This window comes from Neophocaena asiaeorientalis, unplaced genomic scaffold, assembly GCF_003031525.2.
Source record: "Neophocaena asiaeorientalis asiaeorientalis breed wild unplaced genomic scaffold, Neophocaena_asiaeorientalis_V1.1 scaffold116, whole genome shotgun sequence".
Lineage (NCBI taxonomy): Eukaryota > Metazoa > Chordata > Mammalia > Artiodactyla > Phocoenidae > Neophocaena > Neophocaena asiaeorientalis.
Window position 1 is genome coordinate 7,672,440 of NW_020174561.1, and position 21,232 is coordinate 7,693,671.

Genomic DNA, 21,232 nt, shown 5'->3' on the forward strand with positions numbered 1-21,232 from the left:
ATAGTAAATTTTAGGTTATGTATATTTTACCACAATTTAGAAAAAGAAATAATTTTTAGAGTGTCTTAATTCACATAGGATTCTCAAGAAGCTATATCTAAAGGAAAGATTCATGTTTTGTGTACCATGATCCTTAGAGACTGAAGTAAGAGATCAATGAGACACGATTAATGAACACATCTGAAAACCCCTAAGTTTCACACAAATATATGGATTTTATTGACACACGATATTTTCCTACAGTAATAAATAGAATGCAATCTTAAGGGTTACTCTGGAGTTGAGAAGGCAGTGTATCCTTGATAGGGGTGGTCAGATTTTGTGGTACCATTTTCTTTAGAACTGCATCTGAGAGGGAACAAGTGTACTGGCCGGGAATCACACAGGTATATGCAACATCTGTGTGGGCCCTACTGTTTCTCTCCACACCGACATAATTCATAATTTAAACTGGCTAATATCCCCCAAGGTTTCCCCTCCTCCCAGTTTTAACATATCATAAAAATAGCTAGTGCCATAAAAAGTCAACATTTCAAATATAAAAATCTCTTATACAAATATAATTCATAATATAATCAGTCTTAAAATACAGCCATTTATATGAGTTTGAAACATTATTAAAATAAATATTTCCTAGAGAAAATTTCATTTGCATCACAAAATTATAAAACAGAAGCATATAAAACTAATTCATGATTGACTCTACTTCAGTGTGTCCATTATCTCTCCTGCTCAGTATATACAGTATGAAGTACACATAGGTAGCCTGAAAACACACCACATCACCCTCTCTATACCTAGATCTTTGAATTTCATGTACATCTACCTGTAGCGCCCACAGCCTACCTGCCTACACACTCTACCTGGAGCTTCTGGGTGATGAAGGGTTCTCCTGCACCAATTTGCATTAAAGCGTTTTTCCAGCCATCCTTCAGTTCAGAAGTCTTATGAGCTTGTTACTTTCTGGAAGCAGACATCTTCTCTTCCAAATCAAGGGAGCTACATCCTGGTTCCCTACATGGGACTGTAACACCCCGTTTCCCAGATAAGGGATGTTTTCTGATTTATTTGCATTTGGGTATTGCTGAATGGTACTAACCCTGATTTCCAAGGTCGGGAAGTTCTGTCTCCTGACTGATACTTAGGTGTTGTGTGGTGCATATTTTGATGGGCTGTCTTGTGACTCTCACAGCATTCCGTTACTTGCTTGGAAACGGGGCAGTCTGAATCCTTAACAGACAATATAGCTGTGTTTTCAAATATCGTGGAGAAAGTGGAGAAAAAGGTATATAAACATATATAAGCCACTAAAGTTTCCAGTTATCATTACTTAATTGTATCTCTAAGTAGTATGATTACAATTCTTCTTCAATAATACAAATGAGTAAGTTTCACTAAACAATAAGTTGAAGAATTAAGCTGGCTGACGTTTACAGCCACCTTTCCAGTGATGACCAAAGGGAAAAGTTTTCAGGAAAAGCTGGCTTGCGATTCCAAGTGGTAAACCTTCAAGGATTTGAAGTACCTGTCACACGGTTTGACCATTGCCAGGAAGCCATTCATCCACGGGAACATCCTTAATTCTTCTTACCCAAAGTTTTCCTTTTTTAAAAAAACATCATTCCTCCTTGTTTTCTGAGGCAGAAACTCTTTTTTTTTTCTTTTCTTCAACTCCACGCGTGAATGTCCCAGGCAAACCTTTGTTCTGCTCTCTAAAGCCTTGTTTCTTGTACCTCTTCTTCCGTCTCCTCCTTCAGGGCAGCGATTTTGGACCGAGACCTCTGCTTGCTCGAGTTCCGGTGGGGGAAGAGCTTCAAGCGGACTGCGGGGCTGATCGCCTGCCGGAAGAGGCTCTTCTCGCTCAGCAGCCTCTGGATGGAGTCGTACTGCCGCACGCTATTCTCCTCTATGACCTAGGGAAGTGGCTGTTAGTGAGATCTCGGACAAGGAGGCAGGGCGGACCAAAGCAAGGCAAGAAGGGCACAGGCTCAGAGGATGAGGAAAGCCAGAAAGAACACACAGCGCGTGTCCAGAGGCTTGCAGTCTGAACAGTCAGGGAGAGCTTGTTTCACTGCTGAGTCCTCGTGCTTTATGGAGCTTCTACCATTTGTGAAATCAGCTGTAATTTTTTACTTAGAAGCTGGGAGATTGCTTTTTTTAAATTGGTATAGTACTGAACAATGTGCTTCTTCAGAGAACTTTTAGAGGAACTAAGGGGGCTTTGAAAACAAGAACTATTCATGTTAGATCCCTTATGTATTAACCTTACAAATGAGTGTTAAGTCCACAGCACCATAAAGAGTTGAACCATGTCAACAGTGGATTTGAAGCTTAACAATTTCAGATTGGTCAGGATGTGCCTGAGTTGCTGTGCCTCCTTCACTCGTTCAAGCTGAACCTGACCGTAGCTGGGCAAGAGGTTGTAAGTCGGCCCCTAACTTGTCACTCGAAGCTTAGTAATAATAATGGTAATAACAATCCTTCGGTAAGAAAAGCCTGAAAAGCCTTAACAGAAGCCTGAAAAGCCTTAACAGAAATGATGTGATACATCATCCTCAGGATTTCCTTGTGGCTAAACCCAAAGGAATTTGTAAACATCACTTGAAAGAATCTGTGACAGTTTTGAAACCACAGTGAGAAGGTGGTTGGGAGACGCACTAAGCTGAGTTCCAAATAATGGCTAGAAAAATGAAATAAACCTTTCAACTACTGTATTAAAACCATACATCAGGTTGCAAGACAATCCAGGTCTGTCCTGGACCCCATCCATGGGAGATTTAGTTACTGAAAGCATCAGGACCTAGTCTTTTTCATGACTGATCCCCAAATAAAAGAAGCAAAAAGTACAGATGTTCCAATTTATTAATGTAATTTAGTGATAAGCTGCTTTTTTAGATTTGCTGAATTCCAACCTCAACTCGTTGCACAAAGTGAGACACTTGGGCAGGTATTTTGAGTAAAGCTGGATAGCTGTGAGCTTGTACATTGCTGTGACTTGCAGGAACCAGCACATATCAGATTGTTATCAAGAATCAAAGGAGAGATGAGATCTTAGGTAAATTAGAAACACTCACCAAAAATCGTTGACATTCCAACATTGCCTCTATCCTGTGTTCAGAGAGGATTACTGTGCAATCAGCAAATGCTTGTTTTAGGGTTCTTCGAATGATTTGGTATGTTCTAGCAAAGAAAAAATACCACATATAACATCACAGAATGTTAATAATCTGTGTCTATCCTTGATAACATACCTATTCTTCTGTCAATGTAACTCCTTAAATTATCTTTCCTTGAATCCTTTTAACAGAATGTTGCAATAGAGTCAGCCACAATCAGCTTTCCAACCACAGGGCAGATTCTAAGTTTTCATAAATAAATAGGACAAATATTTGGGAAAAATTTTCACAGTTTGAAAAAAGTTTCCCAAATAAGTATATTTTTCATTATGTAGCATCAATAGTTCTTTATTTTATGCTATAAATATTTCCTATGTTATAAATGGGATAGTAAGGAAAACCATAAGGACCCAAGTATGCCTATGTAACTAAATATTTTATCACACGTCAATAAGGGGGAGGAGTTTGTATGAAATTGCAAAATTACACTTAGAAGAGAACACATAGCTCTTATACTAGGAAATAAGTACTTGTGCGCATGTCAAATAGTAACTTTTCCACTGGGCAATTATTTCATATCTAGAAGGTAGTCTTCTGCTTGCAGACATGACAGCCTGATAGAAATTTGTGTCAATATGAAGTATGTCTCAATGATTCTTTTCCCCCTGTGTTATTAAATAGCAGGAATTCTGAAACTCACATTGGATCCAAATGAGCACTGGGTTCATCAAGCAGCAAGATTTTTGCTTTACTGAGAACGGATCTGGCCAAGCACATCAGCTGCTTGTGGCCGTGGCTTAGGACACAACCCCCATCCACAAGGACAAAATCAAGCTTCCCAGGAAACTGCTCTATCACAGATCTGAGTCCAACCTGCAGAAAAGAAAGAGGAAAAACACTGGGCTTAGGAGGGGTGGTTCACATACTACAGGGTTAAAAACACTTAAGAGGCTTATGATCTGAAAAGACAGGAGTTCTAAAAGTTTAAATTTCATAACAACCCCCCACCATTCCTGCTATTTGGCTTTAACTGAACAAAAGACTATGTATAATCTTGGCAGCTCTAAAGCATCAGTCTACAGACTGTTTCAGCTCTGTACTTTTCCTTTCATGAGGTTTTCAGGGAATGCCTACTCTATGCCAGGTCCTCCAATAGGGATTAAAGAGACGATAAATGGTCCGTGGGCCCTGCAAAGCTCAGGGTTTATAAAGACATACACAGATAATTATAACACAATTGAATACATGCTAGAAAAGATAATATGTATAGAATGCAGTTACTTACTGTATCATGACAGATTCTTTTATGTTACCTTCCATTCTCTACTCTGTAATAACAGAGCATGAAAGGCAGCAATAAAAATCAACTGAGGAGCCATTTAAAACCACATATGGCAATGTACTACTCATCTCTTTAAGTCATAAAAACTGACTTTAAGAAAGTCACGAAACTATGAAGTAAAAATAACTGGAGTTAAAATAGTGGTGTATTACTGGAGATTTAAAGGTGCTTAAATATTCGGGTGGAACGTGAGAGCTGTGTTAGGGTCAATGGCTTATTTTTTTAAGCTAGATAGGAAAAATAAATAGGTTGAAAAAGCAAATGAGATAGAGAAACCCATTCTTTCGAAATAAGATAAAAAATGAAACCTTGCCTCATATCACTTATTGAAATAAATGTGCTTTGACATATATATTTTTGCCAAGTGTTGCTGAGTGTTTGAGACCTAAAGAGATACACATATGATTATATCCTGCCCTTGGGAAGTCTGGGATTTAGTATCGGGAGGTAAGATGTGTTCCCACCTACCTGTAATACAGGCAGAATAAGATAGTGGCCTTAAGACAGACTCTCATGAGTTCAGTGATGAATCTGGAGATGGCCCACATCACTGTGTTTGTTCAGTAAATATTAACTGTGCCTAGGATATGTATTGCAGCCAATATTCCTTTCCTTGAGTGGATTTCTCATTAAAACAACCTCACTTTGTGGGAATTCATTAATGTTTGAAAAGAGTTTCTGAGATGGTAGGGAAAGTAAACATATTAATTAGACAAGGGGGACTATTCTCATGTATCCTGGAAAACTCAAACATAAAACTAATTTTGGATCTAACCAGCTGAGAATATGAATAAGGGCTCTTGGGTGAGGAACTGGAGGACTTGTGTTCTTTCTCTCTTCAACTTTCGCTTTTTATTGGCTTCAGCCTGTGAACCTGCTACATCTCTCCCCTCTTGAAACAAAAACCCCTCATTTGCCTCCAGATTCTCCTTTAGCTATTATTTAACAGATCTTTATTGGAGTATAATTGCTTCACAATACTGTGTTTCTGTTGTACAACAAAGTGAATCAGCCATATGTATATATATGTCCCCATATCCCCTCCCTCTTGAGCCTCCCTCCCACCCTCCCTATCCCACCTCTCTAGGTCATCGCAAAGCACTGAGCTGATCTCCCTGTGCTATGCAGCTGCTTCCCACTAGCTAACCATTTTAAATTTGGTAGTGTATATATGTCGATGCTACTCTCACTTTGCCCAGCTTCCCCCTCCCCTCCCGTGTCCTCAAGTCCATTCTCTATGTTTATGTCTTTATTCCTGCCCTGCCACTAGGTTCGTCAGTACCATTTTTACTTTTTTAGAGTCCATATATATGCGTTTGCATACAGTATTTTCTCTTTCTGACTTATTTCACTCTGTATGACAAACTCTAGGTTCAGACTCATCCACCTAACTACAAATAACTCAATTTCGTTTCTTTTTATGGCTGAGTAATATTCCATTGTATATATGTGCCACATCTTCTTTATCCATTCATCTGTGGATGGACACTTAGGTTGCTTCCATGTCCTGGCTATTGCAAATAGTGTTGCAATGAATATTGTGGTATATGTTGCTTTTTGAATTATGGTTTTCTCAGGGTCTATGCCCAGTAGTGGGATTGCTGGGTTGTATGGCAGTTCTATTTTTAGTTTTTTAAGGAAACTCTATACTGTTCTCCATAGTGGCTGTATCAATTTACATTCCCACCAACAGTGTAGGAGGGTTCCCTTTTGTCCACACCCTCTCCAGCACTTATTGTTTGTAGATTTTTTGATGATGGCCACTCTGACTGGTGTGAGGTGATACCTCATTGTAGTTTTGATTTGCATTTCTCTAATAATTAGTGATGTTGAGCATCCTTTCATGTGCCTTTTGGCCATCTGTATGTCTTCTTTGGTGAAATGTCTATTTAGGTCTTCTGCCCATTTTTTAATTAGATTGTTTGTCTTTTTGATATTGAGCTCCATGAGCTGTTTGTATATTTTGGAGATTAATCCTTTGTCCATTGCTTCATTTGCAAATACATTCTCCCATTCTGAGGGTTGTTTTTTTGTCTTGTTTATGGTTTCCTTTGCTGTGCAAAAGCTTTTAAGTTTAATTAGGTCCCATTGGTTTATTTTTGTTGTTATTTTCATTACTCTAGGAGGTGGGTCAGAAAAGATCTTGCTGTGGTTTACATCAAAGAGTGTTTTTCCTATGTTTTCCTTTAAGAGTTTTATAGTGTCTGGTCTTACATTTAGGTCTTTAATCCATTTGGAGTTTATTTTTGTGTATGGTGTTAGGGAGTGTTCTAATTTCATTCTTTTACATGTAGCTGCCCAGTTTTTGCAGCACCACTTATTGAAAAGGCTGCCGTTTCTCCATTTTATGTTCTTGCCTCCTTTGTCATAAATTAGGTGACCATATATGTGTGGGTTTATCTCTGGGTTTTCTATCCTGTACCATTGATCTATATTTCTGTTCTTGTGTCAGTACCAAGATTGATTACTGTAGCTTTGTAGTATAGTTTGACATCAGGGCGCCTGATTCCTCTAGCTCCGTTTTTCTTTCTCAAGATTTCTTTGGCTATTCGGGGTCTTTTGTATTTCCATACGAACTGTAAAGTTTTTTGTTCTAACTCTGTGAAGAATGACATTGGTAGTTTGATAGGGATTGCACTGAATCTGTAGATTGCTTTGGGTAGTATAGTCATTTTCACAATACTGAATCTTCCAATCCAAGAACATGGTATATTTCTCCATCTGTTTATGTCATCTTTGATTTCTTTCATCAGTGTTTAATAGTTTTCTGAGTACAAGTCTTTCACCTCCTTAGGCAGGTTTATTCCTGGGTATTTTATTCTTTTTGCTGTGATGGTAAATGGGATTGTTTCCTTAATTCTTCATTTTGATTTTTCGTTGTTAGTGTATAGGAATGCCAGAGATTTCTGTGCATTCATTTTGTATCCTGCAACCTTACCAAATTCATTGATTAGTTCTAGTAGTTTTCTGGTGGCATCTTTAGGATTTTCTATGTATAGTATCATGTCATCTGCAAACAGTGACAGTTTTACTTCTTCTTTCCCAATTTGTATTCCTTTTATTTCTTTTTCTTCTCTGATTGCTATGGCTAGGACTTCCAAAACTATGTCGAATAAGAATGGTGAGAGTGCACATCCTTGTCTTGTTCCCGATCTTAGTGGAAATGCTTTCAGTGTTTCACCATTGAGTATGTTTGCTGTGGGTCTGTCATATATGGCCTTTATTATGTTGAGGTAGGTTCCCTCTATGCCCATTTTCTGGAGAGTTTTTATCGTAAATGGGTGTCGAATTTTGTCAAAAGCTTTTTCTGCATCTATTGAGATGATCATATGGTATTTTGTCAAAAGCTTTTTCTGCCTCTATTGAGATGATCATATGGTTTTTATTCCTTAATTCATTAATACGGTGTATCACATTGATTGATTTGCATGTATTGAAGAATCCTTGCATCCCTGGGATAAATCCCACTTGGTCATGGTGTATGATCTTTTTAATATGTTGTTGGATTCTGTTTGCTAGTATTTTGTTCAGGATTTTTGCATCTATGTTCATCAGTGATACTGGTCCATGATTTTCTTTTTTTGTGATATCTTTTTCTGGTTTTGGTATCAGGGTGATGGTGGTTTCACAGAATGAATTTGGGAGTGTTCCTCCCTCTGCAATTTTTTGGAAGAGTTTGAGAAGGATCAGTGTTAGCTCTTCTCTAAATGTTTCGTAGAATTCACCTGTGAAGCCATCTGGTCCTGGACTTTTGTTTTTTGGAAGATTTTAAATTACAGTTTCAATTTCATTACTTCTGCGCACGGGCTTTTTCTAGTCGCAGCCAGTGGGGGCTACTCTTTATTTCAGTGCACAGGCTTCTCATTGCGGTGCCTTCTCTTGTTGCGGAGCACAGGCTCTAGATGCGCTGGCTCCATAGTTGTGGCTCATGGGCTTAGCTGCTCCATGGTGTGTGGGATCTTCTCGGACCAGGGCTCAAACCCATGTCCCCTGCGTTGGCACATGGATTCTTAACCACTGTGCCACCAGGGAAGCCCTAGCTATTATTTAATGTCTCCCCCTTTTCTCATCTAGAAATCTTAAATAATGAGTGTGTATCTGTCGTCTCTACTGCCTGAGACCATAGAACATTTTTTCGCTTCTTCAAACATCTATTCCTTGTCTTATGAGAAACCACACCCTCTATGGACATTTCTTCTTATTATCACATGTAGGTAATTCTCCCTCTTCCTGTCCCTTGAATATTAGTTTTCCTCATTGCCAACTCTCCAAATGCTCCTTCTGAGATCTCATTTATGCTCAGAGTATCAAATACCACCGATAAGCGAATGATTTTTCATCTTTATATCCAGCCCTGGACCTCTTCCAAATACTTCTTAATCTTCCATCTCCGTGCCAGCCCTATTACAACAACCCTAGGCCAGGCCATTATTGTCTCTTAAGCTTCATACTGTAATCTCAAGTTGACTGTCACCTGACAACCCCACAGGGATCCTTCTAAAATATAGGCTTGACCCCATCATTTCTCTGTTTTAAATCCTATGGTGGCTCTCCTGCTGACAGAATAACTGAACTCTCTCAGATGGCAGATAAGGCATCCAGAATCGAGCCCCCTCCACCTTTACTTCCAGCAGCACTAAACACTCAGCTTGTAGTTCCCCATACACCTTGACCTTCTCAGGTTTGTGCCATTGCTTAGCTGGGAGCACCATTCCAAATACCCCTGATCATCCTCTAGGGCAGTCAGGCACATAGTCATAGAAGTATGGGTGCAAGTTCCCCTGTTAGACTGTTGGCTTCCTGAGGGTAAAGACATGTGCTCTTTAGCTCAGTACCAATGTCAGACACATTGTCAGCCTCAACACATCCATTCATTTGTTCAACAAATGTGTACCGAGCCCCTGGAATGCTGGCCAAACAAAACAAACACAGTTTTGATGAATGACAAAGAAATCCGATTTAAGGAAGAATGACAAATGGTAAATGAATGAGTGCTGGTTTTAGCTCCCCCAATATGGAGTGTGATCTAAAACCAGTCACTTCACCTGTCGGTGTGCCTCCATTTTCTCATCTTTAAGACTCTATAAAACTCCTTAAAAACAAATTATCAAATAAGAAGTTCTTTAACACTGATAGGTCAGTATTTCCTTTCAGATCAATCAGAAATACTTGAGAATTTTTCTTAAGTCAAATTAAGCACCAAGAAAAGTACTGATGAAAGACTGGAGCTATGAAGTCACCCAGAAGCGGCTTTAAGTCTGCACTCCACCACTCGTTGGCTGATGCTGTCAGATGTGTTACTGGAAGTCTCACTTAGCTCACTGGAAAAAAATGGAGAAAATACTAGGATAGACTTCAAAGGCTTGTAATGGGGACTAAATGGGATAATTTGTGGAAAGAGCTTGCCACAGAGTGTAGCTTGTGGTAAGCACCTAATCAACCCTAACTATTAGTATTGTTAGAGCCTGGGAAATCCCAAGACATGGGCCTGGCCACTGAAACGTTTCCCTGGTATGACAGTATGACCTGTAAGACTTTCCCTTTACAAGTTACCTTGGAAAGCAAGTTAGCAGAAAGTGTCACAATACTAGTAATTTACATCATGCTTAGTAACAAGGTTGAGACTTTGGTAACAACGTTGCAGCATGTAGTCTCCCTTTAGATTCACAACAATCATACTCTAGTTTCCTAAGGCCATAGGGGGAAAGCTACTTTAGTGTGTTATACTTTGTACTTTCTCGTGATAGAGAGCTGAGCAAAGTGTGTGGTTCTTACCCAAATGCAACTATTTCTTAACACAAGTAAATAAGTACCTAAATATATAGCACTGTCAATATTTAGAGAAGAAAACTGTATAAAATGGGTGACAGAGTACACAGGCCAATCTAGGGTGCATTTTGCCACATTCCTATATCAACTGTTTTACTCACTACCAAGTATAGTAAAAATCTTTTAAAATCATATTCACTAGAGAAAGGTCAACATAAGTTAGTAAAAGTTTACTAATTTGAAGTCAGTGAATATTTAACAAATGTATTAATTACCTATTTTCTGCCAGATATTGTGATAGGCTTTGGAGAGGAAACGGGAAGCAAGATAGACTAGTAATTGGTTTTGAAAAGATATAAAGTTCTTGTTACCAACTCCATGTGCTGATAAGAATGGCTTAAATTAACCTCGTGATTGTTTGGGTGCTCAGTCATGTATTCCTTAATAGACTCTTAATGAGAGTTTATTAAGTTCTAGGCACTATGGCAGACCTGGGAATTCAAAGATGAATAACACAAGGCTCTGCCTTGAAGGAACTCATGGCTCAGTCAGGGAGAAAAATAATAAGTGGGAAATTACTGTTAAAAGAGAAAAGAGCTATGGGGGGGGGAAAGACTTAAAGGGAACTTGCTACAGAGATCATCTAATTTAGTGATCTTTAACAGCAGAATTCTTTAAAAATAAATATATACATGTATATACACACATATACATATATATTCCCAATATAACATTATTTACACTATTGTCACAAACCACTTTTCAACAGATTAAAAAAAAATACAAACTTTAGATTAGCTCTGTCCAAACTAAGGTGAATTTTAATTACTGGGATCTAAACATTTCTAAGTATTTTCGTTCCAACTTAGCATTACAAATTAATCAAAGCATCAAAAGTTTGTGGATATAAAGAACTTTGGGAAGAAAGAATTTGCCAGATTTATGCGGTTGAGCTAATAAATCATATGTATTTCCAAACTACTATTTACAAAGAAGAAATTTTATTTTGTGACATATGAAACTTAAAAGATGTATTACAGTCTGTAAAGGACCAGGTATTTTCTTCAAAGTGTTGACTTTTGCTATTGCTGCCCTCTGGAATGTTATTATAGAGCAAGAGTTTGCTCTTGTGATAAGGAAACATGAAAAAAAAAATCAGAAAAGTGAACTGTGGTTGGACTGGGCAGTTATAAAAATAGACTCTGTCAACTCCTTTAGACACTCCTTTTGCTATTCTGCAGGTTTTCCAGGGCAAATTTTCACCTTAAAAGGCCACTATTTCTCTTAGTCTGTTTGCCCTCTAAAATAGCTTACCTGACTATTGATGTGGAAGGAAGGAAACTATTTTCTAAGTACTCCAAAAAGCAAACAATTACCAAAAAGTCTTCCTTCTAAAAGCATTCTAAACCATTCTAGAACCAACAGATGTGCTGCTTGGATGACACAGGGTAACACAGACTGTGGTGAAGGAGGCTGAGATTATGGACGCCCCTGGGAAAGCTCACTGTGGCGAAAGAGCCCGTGAACCAGAAATCAAGGGAGACAGCTGTTTCTGCGCCCACCACCCAGCTCAGCTAAGTCCCTCCGATGTCTCAGGGCTCAGTGTCCTCATTGCTAATGGTGATACCCATTGTGTGTCAATCACAAGGCTACCTGCATGATACATTACACATGAACCATTTATTTATTCCTTTAAATAAATGAATCAGATCATTCATTCATTCATTCATCCAATCAATGTTTATTGAACACCATCCACATGCCCAACACTACTCTAAGCAAGGAAATACCACAGTGAACATCTCTGCCCTCAGGGAACTTACAAGCCGGTGGTGGACATGGACAAGTTAAGAGGTAAATCTCTCTCCCGTGTGAAGAAAGCTGTGAAAGGGGTGGAGGTACAGGATACACGTAGGAGGGGCTCCTCTCTCACACCTGGAGCATCAGAGCAGGTTTCTGGGAAGAAGTGATGTGTAAGGAGAGGCCTGAATGGTGAGGGGGGTCAGGCAGTGAAGGGCTGGGGGTGCCCCAGGCACAGAGCATGTGAAAAAACCTCTGGAGAACAGACAGCACATGGTACCTTAGAGGAAACAAAGGAAGTCAGTGTAGCTGGATCCTGGCAAGCAGAGGCAGTTGGGGAGGGGGTTTAGAGAGGCAGGCAAAGATGAAATCATGAAGGACGTTACAAGCCACCTTGAGCAGTGTGGACTTTGTCCAACAGGCAATAAGGAGCCTTAGAAGGGGAGAAACAAGTGCTCAGATGCAAGGCTGCAAAGAACAGAATGAACTGTAGGGAGCCAGTAAGAGAGACATCGGACAGGAGCCTGTTTCTAAAATCCACATGAGAATTAGTAGTGGTGTGAGATGGGGATGGAGAAAAGTGAGTATATCCTAGATTTTTGCAGGAAACAGTCTTGACAGGGCTTGATATGTGAAGACAGGTGGAGAAACTGGGAGTCAAGGATGAGACCCAGGTCTTGGCTTTGGGCAACGAGAAGCTGGTGATGCCATCCACTGGAATTGGAAACGCAGGACACTTGTGTGGGTGGGGCAGTTAAGAGACTCACTTATGGACATAAGATGCCTGTCCATGCTGAGATGTCAGGTAGGGAGCTCTGGGGACAGGCGGATTTGGGAGTCATCAGCACAGAAGTATTAGTTAGAGCTAAGAGGATGCATGATATTTCCCAGGAAGAGTAAGTAAAGTAAGAAAACAATTAGAATTCTGGCAAGGAACAACATTTAAGAGACGGCCAGGTAAAGACCTCATGAAAACATGATTATAATAGCTAACATTTACTTAGTACCTATTATGTGCCAGGCATTAGGCTGGGCCCATTATACATATTAGCCTGAAAATGTACAGCAATGCTACCAATTTATTAGACCACAATGTTAGGGTCATCTTTTTGTTTCCTTAAGATTCAGCCTCCTTTGAGATTCTCTTTGGTCTACACAGCTGGTAAAGTCAGTGCTCCTGTGGAGAAGCTATCTGGTCTTGAGTTGTCTGTGAAGGGGAAAATTAGATCTCTGTAGTTCTGGGTCTTAGAAACTCTTTCCCTCCCTTGGACTTGCTTTAAATTCATCCATAGAATTATAAGGCATAGAGTGCCAAGATGAAGGTACGGGCCTAGGGCACAAAGGGTAAGGAAGCTGCTTTGGCCAGTTTTGTTTCCAAGTCTTAGAGCTTGTAACTAATCATGCTCCTCATGGCTTCACACAATTCAGCCCAGATCTGCAAAGATACGGTTTCACACTGGAGTGCAGGGCCCGATCCAAGGTAGGAATAGAGTGTTTCTTGGCCTGACATTGTCATCGTGCACACTTTTGATTTCCGTTTCAGGGAAAGGGGAATTACAAAGAATTGGGCTAAGATTCAAGTGTTTGGCTCTCTGCTGTTACTCAATTCATTTCCCTCTAGAGAAGCAAGTCATACCAAGGTCACAGAGAGGACTAGATGAAATGAAATTCAATCCCAGTTTGCCCTGGCCAATCCTGGTTTACACCTTTTGTCCCATTATCCTGTCCAGGTGAGAAACTGACCCCTCCCCACATGGTCCTGTTTGGGCAAAGTATATGATCAACCACATAGGACTAAAGTCCAGACCCCAAAACTTGTAAATCAACGCCTTTTCTGCTTCTCTGGGATGTTGCTTTTTTGTCTGTGCTCCATTCTCAGGCCTCCTCAACAAAAATTTATCACTGCTACTCAAACACATGGCATAACTGTAAGGACAGCAGCCCATCTCTGTTTCTGAACAGCAAATTATTTTTAAAAGGATCAGTAAAAAGATATACCTAGGGGGCTTCCCTGGTGGCGCAGTGGTTGAGAATCTGCCTGCCGATGCAAGGGACACGGGTTCGAGCCCTGGTCTAGGAAGATCCCACATGCCGCAGAGCAACTAGGCCCGTGAACCATGGCCGCTGAGCCTGCGCGTCTGGAGCCTGTGCTCCGCAACGGGAGAGGCTGCGATAGTGAGAGGCCCATGCACCGCGATGAAGAGTGGTCCCCGCTTGCCGCAACTAGAGAAAGCCCTTGCACAGAAACAAAGACCCAACACAGCCAAAAATAAATAAATAATTAAAAAAAAAAAAAAGATATACCTAAGTATGAGTTGATCAAATAAAAATCTAAACAGGTAAAATTTCTGCACATATTGGCATTTAAAATCTTAACCATGTCTTCTAAAATTTTAGATTATTTTTATGATCCTGATTTCTTGTAAACTTTATTGTGACTTGGCAATACTTGCAGATTTTATAAAGTCTAATGTCTTCCTTTCAAAGTTTCTCTCCCACCACACTGTGTTCCTATAGTTCATTCTCTGAAGTCACATCAAAGGCCTTAAAATGTGTCACTTGCAATTTAGTTAATGTTTTCTTTAAAACCCCTGTTTGTTCGGTAATAAGGAAACTTTGATAATGAAGACGGTTAATCTAAATGCATTTTATTAGGGGCATGTTAAGGTTAGACACTCAATGGGTAAGTGTTTAACACTCACAGGCATTTCAAAGCTTCTGTCAAGATCTACTCTGAAGGGAGGAAGCCAAGGAAAGAACATTTGGGATAAACCAAATTGGGCTTTACAACAAGGACCAAATATGTCAGAGACAGTGGAATAAAGCTGTTCTCTGAGAAGACCTTTGGATCTCAATGTTCTTAGGTCCCATAATTATAGTCTGCCACCATCCAGAGCTTTGCACATAAACCTCAAGTTTAGTAAACTGGAACAATTTATGTTCTCCTTTTCTTAAATATAACGCCTGTATTTCAAGGATTATCAGTTAACAGCTAGGGTGTCTGTTAAGGGAACCAAGAATCCCACTCTAGCTCTCCCCCAGCCCTAAATTCCTTAACCACCTGGTGGGTAAATACAGGGTATTATTTAGGAATTTAGATTCCATTTTAATCCATGTATTTCCTATGGTGTCCTAATGACCTCAAGGAATAGAGTCTGCCACATCTACGTCATGTGGTATTTTGGCTGGAGGTGCTCACAGCCAAAGCCTCTGAAGGTGGTTGATTTCTGGTGACTTCCAGAGAAGATTGTAGCCATCTTCAGGTGTTCTAGGATGATCATTAACCTTTTGTGCTAAACCTATGCTTCCCAGAGAAGTATATCATGTCAAACCAAAGCCTCCTTCTTATGCTGGGAAAGTTTCAGAACCTAGACAGGGAGTAGATGAGATGGTGTGGACAGATGCTTCTCTGTATCGGGAATAATCCTGGTGTGCTGTAGGTGTCTGGGTCTCTCCTAGTTCATGTCTCAGTGATGCGCATTTGGGAAGAAGGCCAAAGTATACTATCTCTGGGGCCTGATAGTTGGAGACTTACTACTGAGGAAAGGGCTAGGTCTCATCCAAAAAACTTGGTGCTTGAGGTATATTAGAGTTTTCCATTTTAAAGTTATCCACACACACATGCACATACATGCACAAAAGTGTATAAAATTATCTCAGCTGTGATAACCACTCGTGTGTATGAGCAACCTTTCTCAGAATTACTTCAGTGAGCATCCTTACCTCATCAGCAACTCTCCATATTTCTTGATCACTCCACTGCCCATAAGGATCCAGGTTTTTTCTAAATGTTCCATAAAAGATGAATACTTTCTATATCAATAAAAAAAGAGGAAAGCATGAATAACCTAAAAGACTTTGTATATTTCCCTCATTTTATTGTGAAATATTGCAAACAGAAAAAAATATTTTAAAAAATAGCACAACAAACATCCATGTACTTACCGTCCAGTTTTCTTAAATTTTTATCATATTTGCTTTGCATCTTTTTTAAGAAGTAAAATATTACAGCTACATTTGAAGCCCCTTGTTAACACTTATCTAATCACAATGTCCTTAGAATAAAGAAATTGAGATCACTATAAGTTGTGGGAAATTAAATATTTTTTATTCCTAGTAATATTCCTTACTATGAACAAATATAAAAAAGTTAAAAATTATAAGTTTATGAGTTATAATTAACTTGTTAGAAGAAATTCCTATTTTGTTCATGTATTTTCCTTGGATTTCTTTTATGATCCTAGCTTCCTCAGGGATTCTGAAACTCTATGAATTTACAGACACTCAAACACATATGTTCATATGGCCTATAAACCAAGGCACACTTCTACTTATACAACTAGACAGACACAGGAAAGTGTCACGACTTAGAAATCAGTGAAAGAATGAGAATCAAATATTTGTTTAACTGAATGTATGACACAGAAGGGAAGGGAGGCAGATGAGCTGGATCCTGCTGAGGTAGCAAAATGACAATCAAATTTCCTGTAAGGAGCATTGCACAACTATCCCCCCTACTTGCTCCATCACTGTCTACTTAGGTCTGCCTATATGAATAAAAAATTTTTTAAAGAAAATCACTGTCTCACTGGGAAATGCTGATGCAACAATAAAGATAATATTTAGGTCTCTCTCTCTCTCTCTGTACACATGGGTGAACTAAAAAATACTTTTGATGTAACATTCAGAAAATTTTTTTCTTTACCATTTTTCTTTTGCCTTTGGTTAATAACATCCAGTCAGGAGAATTGAGAACTAAATTCTTTGAAGCTTTAGTTTTCACTAATTGCCTTAGGCTAAGAGAGAATGCTCAGTGCCCAACTGGTCTGTGAGGAACTGCACAAGGTAAGTCAGCCCCGGATGAATGGTGTCTGTGCCTCTCAGGCAGAAGGAGAGTATCCTCACCATGGCAGCCAAGTTCAAGGACAGTCACATTAGAAACCTCAGTCCCCGGGGCATAATTTATGGCTTAAAGAACAAAGTTGTGGTCACATATCACAGGAACCCTCTGGAGAAGGCAACAAGACTTATGCTGGTATTTCTTAATCTGCATCAAATCACGTTCCTAAGGGATGCTTCCACTGCTTTACAGAAGTGAATATAAGAGACAAATATATGACTCATAAGAGATGATGGATATATTTGTACATCCTCCTCCAAGCTTCCAAGTAAATGAAAGTAATGTCCAAATAAGCTAAAGAGAGCAGACAAAGTGTGCTATCAGGAGATTCTGATAAACTAAAGAGAATTAAATAAGAAGTGGCTCTGAGAACGCCAGTCAATGTATTATTGAAGCAATTAGGTTTATTTGGTATCTAAAGTTCAAAGGCTTGCCAACGGAATTTTGCCATTTACTGTTTTTCACATGTTTTCTTTTAATATTATGTTTCTTTATATAAAAGCTTCTAGCATTATTGAGAAACATAGGAAATAACAACTGTGAGGGTTTACCAAGTATAAGCCAATGTATTACTTCACTGAAGTTATCTCCACCAGGAACTCAGAGGCCAGAACACAGAGCTTCGGTCTATGGCAGGCTTACCATGTGCCTGGTAAGGCTCTTTACATGTGTTATATCTTTTTATCTTCATATCAGCCTAATGAAATAGATCTTATTGTACATGAAGAAATCACAGCTGGGAGAAGTTAAATGACTTGCCCAGGGTTACTTAGCTAGTAGTTATAGAGCTGGAATTCAAACCTAATAGTGTTTGTCTCCAAACCTGTGCTCCTCATAACCATAGCAAAATGCCTCAAGTCCTGGGAAGACCAGTTTTTATTCCTATCTGGAGCTCAAGAAAGATTAAAGGTTGAGCAGGTACAGCCCATTGGGTCCATAAAGAGCCCATCAGTGCTCAGCAGCACAGTCATAATCCAAGCACTGCTATCCATCCCTCTGGTCACAGGCTCAGTTCCTGCACTGGGAGTGGAGATTTTAGCTTCCTGTTCCTATTCAGGACCTGACTTGAAGGCTTTTATATGGGTTACAGTGTCCTTGTAACTTTCAAAGAGACTTAACACATCCAATGGAAGAGCACAATAGGAAATTTTACTTTGGCCAAATGGAAAAGGCCATTATTCTGGAGGACTGTGTAGAGGCCAAAGGTGTCATAACATCAAAGCAGACACAGAAGTTATAAAGGCAAGGTGCCTTGCTAAGATGCTGTGGCAATGCAGCTCTGGCCCGGTAGGTATACCTATGAACAGGAACCCAATCTCTTTGAGCCTTAGTGTTATTGTAAAATGGGGAGATGCTATCTTTCTTCTCAAATCTTCTCTAACTTTGGGCTTTCCCATTTTGATAGATGGCACCTTTGTTTTATCAGTCCACAAACTTTGGAGTCATCCATGACTTATCTTTCTTCCTGATCCTCCCAAAAGGAACCAATCATCAGTCCTGTGGATTGTTTTCCCCAATATATCTCAAATCCACTTGTTTCTCTATCTCTATGGCCACCACATAGTTCAAGCCACCAGTATCTTTCTCTGAACACTGTAAGAACCTCCTAATTGGTTTCCTTCCTTTCACTCTTGCCTACTTCCCAGTCCACTCTCATTTAGCAACCAAAGTAATCACCACAAGTGTAAGTTGCATCATGTCATTAACCGTTTAAAAAACTGTCAGTGGCCTTCCATTACATTCAGAGTAAAATGTAAAACCCTTAAGATGGCCTACAGACGCTGCACGATGCAGCCTCTTGCACTTCGTCTGTCTCATTTAGTGCCCCTGGCTACTCCACTCCCTTTTTCACTCCAGCCTCCAGCCACCTGGGTTTCTTTTACTTCCTCAGTTCACTTCACACATTCTATCCTCCCGGCCTGGGAATCTCATCCCCTACCTTCTTCCTATGGCCAACTACATCCTTCAGGTCTCAAGTTCAATGTCACTTCCTCAGAGAATCTCTCTTGATTCCTAACACCGAATAAGGTCGTCCAGTAGGCTATGGCTTATAGTGAATATTAAAATTACATATGCATTTATGAGCATTTTGTTTCTAATGTCGATCTCCTCTCCTAGACCATAACTTTGCCGTGTACCCTGTCATTAGCACACAGGCTTTGCATAGTATATGCTCAGAAAACACTGCCTGAGTAAGTAAATGGGCTGATGTGAACATAAGAAGTAAAACTATGAAACATCATAGTCACATTTCAGCACATACTATTTTTCTTCCTTTTGAAAGAATAGCTACCACAACCAGAGTGCTTAAATGAATAGTACTAACAGCCCATTAAAACTTTGATGTTTGTAATTGCTTGAGAAATGGTATGCCTAACTTTTTTCACAGTAGCCTGATAATTTATACGTAATAAATGTATGGCAATATACTATATATTAATTTTATTTAAAATAGATACATATTAAAAATTACACTGGAAGAAAGTTTTTGTTGAAACTAGACATCCAAAAATTTTAGATTCAGTGGATTTGATACCATTCAGAAATTCTATAGGTCTTTTGTTTACAGTTTATTGTCTAGCATTAAAATAATACTTCAATTTTAACTTTAAAGAAAAATTAAGTGAACGAACTGGTTCAGTTAAAATTCAGTTTCATACAATTAATCAAACATTCCATTCTTGTCTGACAACTAGTACCTGGCACTCATTTGCTTTGAGGGGTGCCAGTGGGTGTCCCATTGTTTTCTATACTATTGGAAACAGTGTTTCTACAAACTCATCTCTAAAGCTGAGAGGTCCTTGGAGGTCACCTATGTCCTTTTCCTGGTGTACAGATGAAACAGCCAGGGTCCTAAGAAATTATATGGTTTGGCCAAGGAGGCACAGTCTGATTGTTCAGCAAAAAATACGCTGGAAATTATATATCACAATGATCTTCTACCTCTCTTTCAAGAAACTGTTCACCGGTGGGAAAATTAGGATGTGCAAATATTTGATATTTATGTAATGTCATCACGTATGTATGCTACAAAAACAATTCTTGGGGCTCAAGGAAGAACAAAGAGAGCACCATTGTTCGCCACCTGACTCATCTCTTCCCTGAAGCTGACTCCTCAACCGCTCAGGTCAGTGGCGATGGCTGAGCCTGTGTGGGGCATTCAGGGCTGGCCACGCATCACAGCAACAGGCATTATGCTTTAGACTTGGAGGTCAGATGAAAAACAAAAAAGCATTTGTCTTCTGCGGTTATTGAGTGTAGTATAAATTAAATAAGTGGGAGGAATGACTCCTTATCCTTAAGTATATAGTGTTGCTTTGTTTTGGCTCAGAAGGGTGGGAAAAAACAATATATATATATACACCATATGTATATACATACATATACAATGTATAGTTTTATTAAAATGTGGGCCAAATGTTTATAAGCAACAAAGTGTCTGTGATCTTGCCTTTTGGCAATGTTTGCAAAACTTTATTATACATTGAATTTGTACAATAAAAATTCATCCAATATGAACAAATCGAGATCCTAAGGTTGGATTACAGAATGTCTAAAAATAAATGCTGCTTTGCTTTTAGGAACATCTAGAAAGAAAAACAGGGTGAATTTTATGAGTCAAAAATGTTTAAGCTTGATAACAACTTGAGAATAACCTTAAAATTTTGATGTACATATCATTTATTTGTAGGTAAATTGCATGTAACGTGTTCAGAGTTTTGTTTCTGTAAAGTCATTTAATGTTTCACGACCTTTTACACTACGTTTTAATACACACTTTATCAGAAATAGCATTAAAAATGATTTTCAGATCTGGCCAAATTATCACAAATTTCAAATGGTTAGGCTCAGAAATAGTACAATTGTGTTGCACTAATGTCCATACTAGTTATTTTTCGTTTCTCCCTTGAATTCGGCACTCCACGCCCAATGCCCACTGTCCTCTTCACTTTAGTCCAGGCTCTCACCACATCACAGCTAGAGAGTTTCTGAGCCCATCTCTCTGCTTCCCATCCTGCCTGCTGAAGTCCTCTGTCCACACACAGCCAGCAGCAGCATACCCTTTGGCTGCTCTTTTCCTACCCTCTTTCCAGCTCAAGAAGACTCAACCCACTCTTCGACCACTTTAGTACTGGTGAAGTCTTTCCCTCTTTCTCCTAACGCTCCCTAACAGGAGGCCTCCTCTGCCCATTTTGCCCCCACAGTTCTTTCTAGTTCCACCTCTGTAGCTGTTTACAATATCCATGTCTAGGATCCTAGAATATCCTCTCCACAGCTCCCTGCCCCCAACCCTTCTAAAACCTA

The 21,232-nt window shown here is 39.4% G+C and overlaps 1 protein-coding gene across 1 annotated transcript in view; it reads right to left on the reverse strand.

Moving 5' to 3' along the window:
• Positions 1-234: 234 nt before the first annotated feature.
• CFTR (CF transmembrane conductance regulator) overlaps positions 235-21,232 on the reverse strand; it is a 190,147-nt gene continuing 169,149 nt past the window's right edge. The window contains exons 24-27 of the mRNA XM_024757758.1: positions 15,751-15,840; positions 3,817-3,989; positions 3,075-3,180; positions 235-1,913 (exon numbers count right to left, since the gene is read on the reverse strand). Coding sequence (XP_024613526.1) covers positions 1,713-1,913; positions 3,075-3,180; positions 3,817-3,989; positions 15,751-15,840 — 570 coding nt within the window. The 3' untranslated portion in view covers positions 235-1,712. The remainder of the gene's footprint in view (positions 1,914-3,074; positions 3,181-3,816; positions 3,990-15,750; positions 15,841-21,232) is intronic.